Genomic DNA, 11,054 nt, shown 5'->3' with positions numbered 1-11,054 from the left:
CATTACTTTGCCGAGTAAGGTCCGTCTAGTCAAGGCTATGGTTTTTCCTGTGGTCATGTATGGATGTGAGAGTTGGACTGTGAAGAAGGCTGAGCACCAAAGAATTGATGCATTTGAACTATGGTGTTGGAGAAGACGCTTGAAGGTCCCTTGGACTGCAAGGAGATCCAACCAGTCCATTCTGAAGGAGATCAACCCTGGGATTTCTTTGGAAAGAATGATGCTAAAGCTGAAGCTCCAGTACTTTGGCCACCTCATGCGAAGGGTTGACTCATTGGAAAAGACTCTGATGCTGGGAGGGATTGGGGGCAGGAGGAGAAGGGGATGACCCAGGATGAGATGGCTGGATGGCATCACGGACTCAATGGACATGAGTCTGAGTGAACTCCGGGAGATGGTGATGGACAGGGAGGCCTGGGATGCTGCGATTCATGGGGTCGCAAAGAGTCAGACACGACTGAGCAACTGAACTGCACTGAATAGAAAAGACCCTGGAGCAGTTTCAGTTCTTGTGATATGTTAAATAAGCAGGGTGACAATATACAGCCTTGACGTACTCCTTTCCCAATTTGGAACCAGCCTTTTTTTCCATGTCCAGTTCTACCTGTTGCTTCCTGACCTGCATATAGGTTTCTCAAGAGGCAGGTCAGGTGGTCTGGTAATGATCTATGGTACAAGATGCTAAAACAACCAGAAAAACAGAAAAATCCCTGCATGCAATTTTCAAAGACACATTTATCCATGTTGGGCTTCCCAGCTGGCTCAGCAGGTAAAGAACCCACCTGCCAATATGGAAGATGCAGGAGTCAAGGGTTCAATCCCTGGGTTGGGAAGGGCCCATGTAGGAGGAAATGGCAGCCCACTCCAATAGTCTTGCCTGGAAAAGCCCATGGACAGAAGAGCCTGGCAGACTACAATCCATGGGGTCACAAGCAGTCAGACAGGATTGAGGAACTTAGTAGACATCCATGTCAGAAGAGTAGATCAGATTTTTACTCTCCTCCCCAAATATCCCATGATAATTCCTCTACTTCGTGTCCATATTTAACTAAATGTTGGTTGTCATCACTAGGGAGATTGAACCAAGAGGGGACAATGAAGAAGGATGGGGGGGGGGGGGAAATGAAGGAAAGAAAGAAGGGAGGCAAGGAGTGATGAAGAAGAGAAAGAAGGAAGGTGATCATAGAATAAGTGATTTATCCCCTAAAACACTTGTTAAAATATTCTCCTTTGCATTTGCACTTAGTTTGAGTCTTAATATTTTCTAATCTCATGATGTTGTTGGATATCATGAAGCCAATATGACATCTGCCCTTTGATCATTACACTAGATTAGTGGGGAATCTTTGCTTACTTGCAACCCCATGGACTATACAGTCCATGGAATTCTCCAGGCCAGAATACTGGAGTGGGTAGCTGTTCCTTTCTCCAGGGGATCTTCCCAACCCAGGGATTGAACCAATGTCTCCCACATTGCAGGGGGATTCTTTACCAGCTGAGCCATCAGGGAAGCTCTTACTTACTTAGGGAGAATCATAGTAGCAATAACATTAAGTCCTTACATTTGTTTCTGCCATTTGTGTATGTCCCACTAAAATCAAAATCCATATCAAGAAAAGATAATAATTGGGCACACTTTTATAAATCACTTTCCCATTTTTGCTCCATCCCTGAGTTCTCCTTTTTGCCCCACAACCTCCTCATGGCAACTTTCACCTCTGCATTTCTGAGTGTGTAGATGATGGGGTTCAGCATGGGGGTGACCACCGTGTAGAACACGGCCACCAGCTTGTCCTCAGTGAAGGTGGAGGGGGGCCGCATGTAGAGGAAGATGGCGGGTCCAAAGAACAAGACGACCACCGTGACGTGAGAGGCACAGGTGGAGAGGGCTTTGCGTCTCCCCTCTGCTGAATGGCTCCTCAAGTTGACCAGGATGACAACGTATGAGGACACCAAGAGGAGGAAGGAGCACAGAGCAATTAAGCCACTGTTGGCCAACACAACGAACCCCTCCACAGAGGTGTCAGTGCAGGCAAGCTTGAACAAGGGATGGAGGTCACAGAAGTAGTGGTCAATCACGTTGGGACCACAGAAGGGCAACTGGATGGTGATGAGGATCTGAATTATGGAGTGAACAAAGCCTCCAAGCCAGGAACCAGCCACCAGCACATGACACCATCGATGGCTCATAATACTCATATAACGAAGAGGTTTGCAGATGGCGACATAGCGGTCATAGGCCATCACCACGAGCGAGAGGATCTCAGCGACCCCAAAGAAGTGAAAGAAGAATATCTGAGCCATGCAGCCCTCCAGGGAGATGGTCTTAATCTTGGAAAGTAAGTCTGTGATGAATTTAGGGACAACAGTGGAGGAGTAACTGATCTTCACCAGCGACAGGTGACTAAGGAAGAAGTACATGGGGGAACGCAGGCTCTTACTGACTCTGACCGTCAGAACAATGAGGCCATTGCCCACCACCGTGGCCAAGTACACGGGCAGAAACACCGCAAAGCACGCTCTCTGCACCTCTGGATCCTGGAAAAGACCGCTGATAATTAACTCAGTCACATTATTGGTCCTCGCCATGGAATCCACTCGAAGAAGATGGATTTAAGAGAAGAGACCTGTGATAAAACAAACAGTCATAACACCCAGTCCTTCATGTTTACTTAACACTTGCCTGTTGATGGAACTCTTTCACACATAATATCTGACCGGTTAATTTATTTGATCACTAATATAGTAAATGTTTGTTCAGTAGCCCACTTTATGCAAGACATGATTCAATATACCTCACAAAAACTCTATAATCTCCATATCCTAAGTGAGAAGACTGAGGCTCAGAGAGGTTGAGAATTAACCAAGACTTCCAGCAAGAAATGGATTCAGAACAAGAACCAGATTATTTTATTCTAATATGTTCTTTCAAGAAACCCCATTGAAAAAAAAATTACTATCTTCAGCATTAATAGCCATCTATATATATATTAATGACTAACAATTATCCCATTCTCATCATACCTTTGTGTTAGAAATTCTCAAGTGAACTTCTGCTCCTGAATCTCTTGTTTTCTTCTTTGATTCCCCAGAAATGCCAATCCAATTGATAATCCTCCCTTTCTAAAGAATGCCTTTGATATTTTCTTTGTATAAGTTAGACAAGTTTCTGAATTATTTCACAGCTATGGTTTCACCCAATCCCACAGCTTCATGAATTTTTACCAACATTTTTTGAAATTTTTGACACTGGAGACCAAGGTAAAAATCTAGGAGCTGTTGAGAATATAGCTCACTATCAAAGACAGTTTAAATATAACACATGGAGATTCACCAGTTTGCTATTTTCTGTCTTCCAGTTTCCCTGCCATTGAGAAACATTTTTTGCCAGCAGGAGGTAAGGATTTGTTTTAGTTCAATTCTTCGACCAAATATTTTAAAAGGACCTCCCATGTGCCTCAGAGATCCAGGATGTATGAAAGAAGAAAGGTGGCTCTCACCTTTAGGAAGCTTGCAACTTCATGCAATTAAATGGCACATTTATTAATGAGACAAAGAAAACCGTCAAGACTTCCTCTGCTTTTAAAACTACTTTGAAATATCTCATTCCTCTTATTTTTTCCTTCTGTCTCTTGTGCATCCATAGTGAAATACATTAATCACCTCCTTTCTCCCCAGTTTTTCTCTTGATGAGAATTTGAAGACATATACAAGGTGAAAATATGCTAAGAGAATCCTCAGTAAGTTACTTGGCTAAAACTGGGGAAGAAATGGGGCATTGAAAGGTTGAAAGGGGGGCACCCAGAAAACACAACTGGGCAGGAGAGATGAAGCAAGATGGAGTTCCCTTAGTCAAGCCTGGGGCTCTGCGATGACAGAAAAGATGGGATGGGGGAGGGGAGGGAGGGGATATATGTATAATTATGGCTGATTCGTGTTGTCATACGGCAGAAACCAAAAAACATTGTAAAGCAATTTTCCTCCAAATAAAAAAAAAATAAATTTAAACAAAAAAATGATGAGCTTCCCTTACTGATTCAGGGAAATAGAAGGAAGGAAGGTATTAAAAACAACCCAAAGAGGCTGTGAAGTAGTTTGGTGCCTTAAGGAGACTAAAGCACATGGCTACCGGATGTTCACCATTTTCATCACCAGGCTACAGCATCAGACGCTATTGCCCTTTGTTCAGCTTCTGCTGTGTGCTGGACTGTGGTAAACATGTTACAATCCTCTCCTCATGTAAATCTTCCTACCATTTTGAGGTAGTGAAGGGAAAGGTGAGGAAACTGTGACTCAGAGAGGTTAAGTTACTTACCCAAAGAAACACAGTTTATGAGTGGTTAAGTCAGGGCTGAAACCCAGGTCAGTCTAGAAGAGGGAGGAAGAGCCACCTTCACCATGAGCAACGGGTGAACCTGAGGGACACGAGCTAACAAGGAAAGAGCATAATACGTGAACGATGCTTTTCTAGTGAAGATAAAAGTACTGTAATACCCTCCCTCTTGTGGCTCAAAGAAAAGCATAGCAACCTAAATGTCCATCAGCAGACAAATGGATAAGAAAGCTGAGGTACATATACACAATGGAGTATTACGCAGCCATTAAAAAGAATACATTTGAATCTGTTTTAATGAGGTGGATGAAACTGGAGCCTATTATACAGAGTGAAGTAAGCCAGAAAGAAAAACACCAATACAGTATACTAACACATATATATGGAATTTAGAAAGATGGTAATGATAACCCTGTATGCAAGACAGCAAAAGAGACACAGATGTATAGAACAGTCTTTTGGACTTTGTGGGAGAGGGAGAGGGTGGGATGATTTGGGAGAATGGCATGGAAACATGTATAATATCATATATGAAATGAATCGCCAGTCCAGGTTCAATGCAGGATACTGGGTGCTTGGGGCTGATGCACTAGGATGACCCAGAGGGGTGGTACGGGGAGGGAGGAGGGAGGGAGGTTCAGGATGGGGAACACATGTACACCCCTGGTGGATTCATGTGGATGTATGGCAAAACCAATACAATATTGTAAAGTAATTAACCTCCAATTAAAATAAATAAATTTATATTCAAAGTTAAAAAAAAAAAAAAGAAAAACATAGCCTTAGCTATTGGTTCAGTCTCTGATGCCACATATTCTTACAGGAGTACCATTTTCATCCTTAGGTGAAGAAATATGTCTATATACCTTAGAGTCCAGAGTAGACATCAGAGTCTGGTGTAGTGAGCTCTGAAACAGGACAAGGTCATCAAAAGGGGCATGTATTCAACAAAGTTGGAGGAGCAGATAGAAAGGCAATATTAACGCATCAGGGGGAATTCCTGGAGCCTCTTATTCATGGGCAACAGATAAAAAATTGTAAAATAAGCAATATCAATCATCTTACTTGCCCCCAGGAGTAAAGAAAGCCAACTTTTAAGAGAGAAAAGCAACACTCAGGTTTTGTACAAAGTGATACATTCCCAGGTGCCTTGTATGTCTGTTTAACCTAGTCCAAGCTACCACTATCTCGAGGCTGGATTACTACCATATGCCCCTTAACTGCTCTTGCTGCTTCAACTTTCTCTCATAAAGTTTTTTCTCCAGCTAGCAGAGCCAGCAAGATCCTCTTAAAAGATCAGTCAGATTGTGTCTCACACATACATCCTCAAAAAAGGAAAAGCAACATCCCTACCAAAGTCTTTCCTGGCTCCCACAGGAAAAAAAAGCCGCAGAGTCCCTCCCGCAGTCTGTTATGTGGTTCCCACTCTTTGCCTCGCCACTGATCCCACCACCCTTCCATTTTGTCAGTGTTTTTCAACCACAGGTTGTAGGACACGGTATGGACTGTCCAGACTCACTCTAGGGTCCTGACCGACATGTAATGTCATGGCATAGCATAGAACTGTCAGCAAACTACAGCTAAAAGTGAGCAACTTCTTGCTATACGGTTTGACTTGATATTTCTGGTTTGATAGCTAGGATTTATGCCATTGTGATCTTTTGGTGGAGGGAATAGTTCCAGGTTTGCGGATCGCTGGACAGAAGGAAAGAAAATGCAGTAAGGATCCTGGTTGAATGGACTTTCACTCTCCTCCCAGATCGGTCTAGAGAAGTGGTCATAAGAGCAAGTGTTGCAGCCTGCAGCCAATTCTCAGCTCTGCCACCACATACACGTGTCTTTGGGAACAGCTTTTCTCATTTTCTTAGAATGGAGTAACCATTCCTATGTGACATATTTGTTGCCTGAATTATATATGAGATAAAACATATAAAGCACTTAAGAGGGTTGCCTGGCAAATAGGAAGTTCTCAGTCAATAGGAGCTATTATTAGCTCAGACTTCCTGGTATTTATTTACATTTCTCTCTGGTTTCTCTTTCCCCTGGCCCAAGAAAAATACAGTCCGTAACTAATTACCTCTTCTCCCCTCTGTCACTTCTCCAAATAAAACCCTTACTGTGGAATTTAGGATTACAAAATAATCCATGGGTTACATGTAAAAACCTAGATAGGTAAATGATGGTCTAGACCCTAACTAGTTAGAATTTTCTCCTCTAAATTTGGGGCTTCCCAGCTGGCTCAAGGATAAAGAATCTGCCTGCCAATGCAGGAGACACCAGAGCCTCGGGTTCCATCCCTGTGTCAGGAAGATCCCTAGAAGGAAACTGTAACCCACTGGAGTATTCATGCCGGGATAATCCCATGGACAGAGGAGCCTGGCTGGCCACAGCCATGGGGTCACAAAGAGTCGGACACGGCCGAACACACACACAAGAACGAGCATAGAGTCCCAATGAGAGAAATCTAATAAGGACACAATAATAAAGTGATAGGCTGAAGACTTATTGCTATGAGCTCAAATCACATCATAAGAGCCTCCTTCCCACTTTGGACCTCCAAGTGGTATTTCATGGAATCCCATGATGTGAAAGCCAAAAAGAAAAGAAAAAACCTTTAGGAAACACCGTGTCCAGGCCTCTCCTTTTTATAGAAGGAGAAACGAAGATCCAGAGAGAAGAGTGACTCACCCCAGATCACACAGGGATTCGGAGCCTCTCACATTCCGTCAACCTCCAGGCACGCCATTACCTACCTGTATGGTTAATGTTCAATATTAGAGCAAGAAGTTGAACATGGAGGGTTTTCTCCTTGGGCACAGGAAATATTTCTCCCTCTGTTGCAAGAACTCTTCACTCAAACAGATGTCCTGGGTTGAGAGAAGGCTCTCTTCACAGCAAAACCCTTCCACTGGGCTTTCTCTGCACTGAAGGCCCGTAGTGAGTTAATCCACTTCATCTCAGCCAAGGCGCCAGGTGAGACTGACAAAATGTTAGAGCTGAAAGGAAATCTGTAGACTGTTCACTCAACCTTCTCAATTTACCCATGGAGCATCTGAGAGCCAGAAAGTTTAACTGACTTCTCAAAGCCAGATAGCTATTTTTTGGTCAAGTTGCTAAGGCACTGTTTCTGAAATGCTGGGATTATGTCTAGCGATTTTGGTTTTGTGATTGTTATTGCCAACTAAGTGTCAATTTTGCTACCATATGACCACACCCCACAGCCCTGTGATCTTTTAGAAAATGAACAGCCTATGATGATGTGGATAAATCACAAAGGGAAAGATTTAGGAAATTGGTCCCTTAGCCAATCTTTAGATCAACTATTTAGAAACAGGAAAATAGCTACCAAAAACAGCTAACCAGTAAGCTTTAGGTCCTGCTGTTGGTTTAGGAAACCTACTCACTCTCTAGAAAACCAAAGATGGTTTTTCAATATGGAGATGCTTGAACTATTTAAAATAAATTGAGCCACGTGCCGTGATCAAGGGACCAAATTTCCCCATGGCTTTTTGTCTCTAGCGTGAAACTTTTCCAAGAAACAGAGTTAAGAAAAAGTTCAAACTGTGTGTCAATTAATTTAGAGGACTTCAAGAAGTTAACAAACATCCAGTAATTATGCTCTGAGAGAGAGAAACTAAAAACACGACATTAGGAGAGTTTTTGCCCCAACTTTCTGAGCTACCATGGGAGTATGAGTCTGCAGGGAGAAAAGAGGACTGGCCCAGGGGAAGGGACTACAAACTGGATGACTTTCGGCAAGTTCCTTCATCTCTATGGGTTGCAGTTCTACAGACATAAAATGACAGAATTGGACTAGATTTCTTTCATGTCCCTTCTCACTCTAACAATCTGTGCCTCAAGGTCACTTAGACTTAAATACAACACAAGCAATGATGATGATTATGATCACAATAATAATAATAATTGCTATTTATTGAATACCTACCATGTACCAGGCACTATACCAGACATTTTGTAACCTTTATCTCTAGTCACAGCAGTCCTACAGGGCAAATTTTCTTCATTTTGTTTTTTTAGTGTACAGATTGACACTTTTTTTTTAACTTTTATTGGAATATAGTTGATTTATATTGCTGTGCTAGTTTCAACAGCAAAGTAAATGAGTTGCACATATACATGTAGCCACTCATTTGGGGGTTGTTTGTTTTTTCAATTCTTTTCCCATCTAGCCTATGGGAATATTGAGTAGAGTTCCCTGTGCTATAAAAAAGGTTCTTATCAGTTACCTATTTTATATAAAGTAGTGTGTATATGGGGCTTTTCTGGTAGTTCAGCTGGTAAAGAATCTGCCTGCAATGCAGGAGACCCTGGTTCAATTCCTGGGTAGGAAAGATCCCCAGAGAAACCCACTTCAGTATTCTTGGGCTTCCCTGGTGGCTCAGATGGTAAAGAATCCGCCTGCAATGTGGAAGACCTGGGTTCAATCCCTGGGTTGGGAAGACCCGCTGGAGGAGGACATGGCAACCCACTCCAGTATTCTTGCCTGGAGCATCCCCATGGATTGAGGAGCCTGGTGGGCTACAGTCCATGGGGTCACAAAGCGTCAGATACAACTGAAGCAACTAGGTATATATATATACACCATTATATATAATCTCATGGTAATTACAAACCAAAAATCTATAATAGCCATACACTTAAAAAGAGAATGTAATTCAAACATAACACTATAGTCATCAAATCATAAGAGAAGAGCACAAAAGAAAGAAAAAGAATGAAAAATAAAAACAACCACAAGACAATTGACAAAATGGTAATAAGTACATAACTATCAATAATTAATATAAAGGGACTGAATGTTTCAATCTAAAGGTATAAAGTGGCTAAGTAAATAGAAAAAGCAAGATAATATACAGGCTGCTGATAGGAGATCCCTTCAGATCTAAAGACACACAGACTGAAAGTGAGGGGATGGAAAAAAATATTCTATGAAAATGGAAATCAAAAGAAAACGTGTATAGCAATGCTCATATCACACGAAATATTAAAGACTGTAATAAGAGACAAAAAAAAAAGAAAAAATACACAATGGTGAGAGGTCAATCCAAGAAGATATGAAATCATAAATATATATGCACCCAACAGAGGAGTACCTAAATACATAAAGCAAATGTTAACAGACCAGAAGGAAGTGGAAGCCTGTTCTCAGTCTCCCTCACCTGTCTCCTCCTCCTCACCTCTCCCCTAGGGCAACCATCGGTTTGTTCTCTGTGCCTATGACTCTGCTTCTGTTTTGCTATGCTTGTTCACCTGTTTTGTTTATTATTTTGTTCTATAAGAGAGGGGTGTCTGTTTGAGGGTTTGTGCTTTTCCCACATGCCTCCTAGTCTCTTCATCCAGGCTTATATCTTCAGTTTCCTGCCCTGTAAGACTGGGTAAGTTACAAATAACAGAAATTTTATGGATCTGAAGGCTGGAAAGTCCAAGATGAAGGCACCAAAGGATTCAGTGTCTGGAGAAGACCCACTTCTTGACTCACAGAAAGCCTTTTGCTGTGTCTCCACATGGTGGAAGGGATGAGCGAGTTCTCTGGAGTCTTTCTTGGGGGCTCCACCCTCATGCCCTAATCACATCTCAAAGGCACCACCTCCAGTACCATCACATTGGCGGCTAAGATTTTATACGAATTTTGAAGGACAAAAAAATATTCAGTTCATAACAACTATCATTATGGGGAATATCAAATTATATTATGTTAAAGTAAGAACTTCTATTCCTCAAGAAATACCATTAAAAGAAAAAACAAGTTACAAAGTTGGGAGAGGAAATGATATAAATGTGAAGATAGAGACAGAAACATAGATACAGGTAGTGCAAGGGGATTTTACACAGATTATATAAAATCCAGATTACATAAAAAGGACTTCTACAGATCAATAACAAAAGATAACCTAAAAATGAAAAAAAAAAAATGTAGGGGCCTTTTACAAAACTATCAAAATGGCGTGATAGTCAAGAAACAGCATTCAATCTTAAAATATTTTAAATCAAAACAGTAAAAGACACAGATTTTAAAATAAAGTTACTCCTTGGAGTTCAAGGATAGACAATGGGATAGGCTAGTGAGTAAGCATGCAGATTTAAGTTATTCATAATGCTCAACACTTGGATTACATTATGGCTTACAGGTATTTACTTATTAAAACAATACTGAACAGGTTGTGCATGGAACAATGATGACTGTGATCCTCAAAACAACAATCCTGATTCCATCAGTTCAGTTCAACTGAGGCCCTAAACACAAAACAAGAAGCCATGCAATGCCTACAAAGTGCTTATAATAATGCAGGACACATAGTAAGTGTTTAACCAATGGAATCCATTACAGTTAAATTAAAGGATGGGTATCCATGGCGATCCACATCCAGGGACTGTAAAAAGCAGTCATCTCCCAAGAGGATTCCCACATTGACCAATGCAGTGGGAAAGTTTTGTGTATCTTTCAGCAGAATTTTCAACAGGGAAAGCAGCTTGGAAGGCTCAAGGGAGCTCATTACTCAGGATAGTGACAGCACAGCATTCTCTAAGTAAAAGGGGGCTTTTCTTTCTCCTTCTCAAACCAAAGCTAGCATAGCTACTGCATTTGGATTTGAAAAAGCCTTAAACCAGGACCCTTGACCAAATTTACACTGAGGTGATGAGCAACTCTGGATCTCAGAGAGAAAGTAAGTTAACTTTGGAATGTTCTCAGTCACATATT

The 11,054-nt window shown here is 41.6% G+C and overlaps 1 protein-coding gene across 1 annotated transcript; it reads right to left on the bottom strand.

Moving 5' to 3' along the window:
* Positions 1-1,638: 1,638 nt before the first annotated feature.
* On the bottom strand, positions 1,639-2,589 carry LOC120875967 (olfactory receptor 4B1-like). Its single transcript, XM_040257703.1, has one exon. It carries the CDS (start codon positions 2,587-2,589, stop codon positions 1,639-1,641), a length of 951 nt encoding a protein of 316 aa, XP_040113637.1.
* Positions 2,590-11,054: the final 8,465 nt, after the last annotated feature.

Source organism: Oryx dammah, unplaced genomic scaffold (assembly GCF_014754425.2).
Source record: "Oryx dammah isolate SB20612 unplaced genomic scaffold, SCBI_Odam_1.1 HiC_scaffold_17, whole genome shotgun sequence".
NCBI lineage: Eukaryota > Metazoa > Chordata > Mammalia > Artiodactyla > Bovidae > Oryx > Oryx dammah.
This window is presented reverse-complemented; position numbering and strand designations above follow the sequence as displayed.

Coding starts and splice junctions, on each gene's coding strand:
- LOC120875967 (XM_040257703.1), bottom strand. CDS start 2,589: ATGGCGAGGACCAATAATGTGACTGAGTTAATTATCAGCGGTCTTTTC.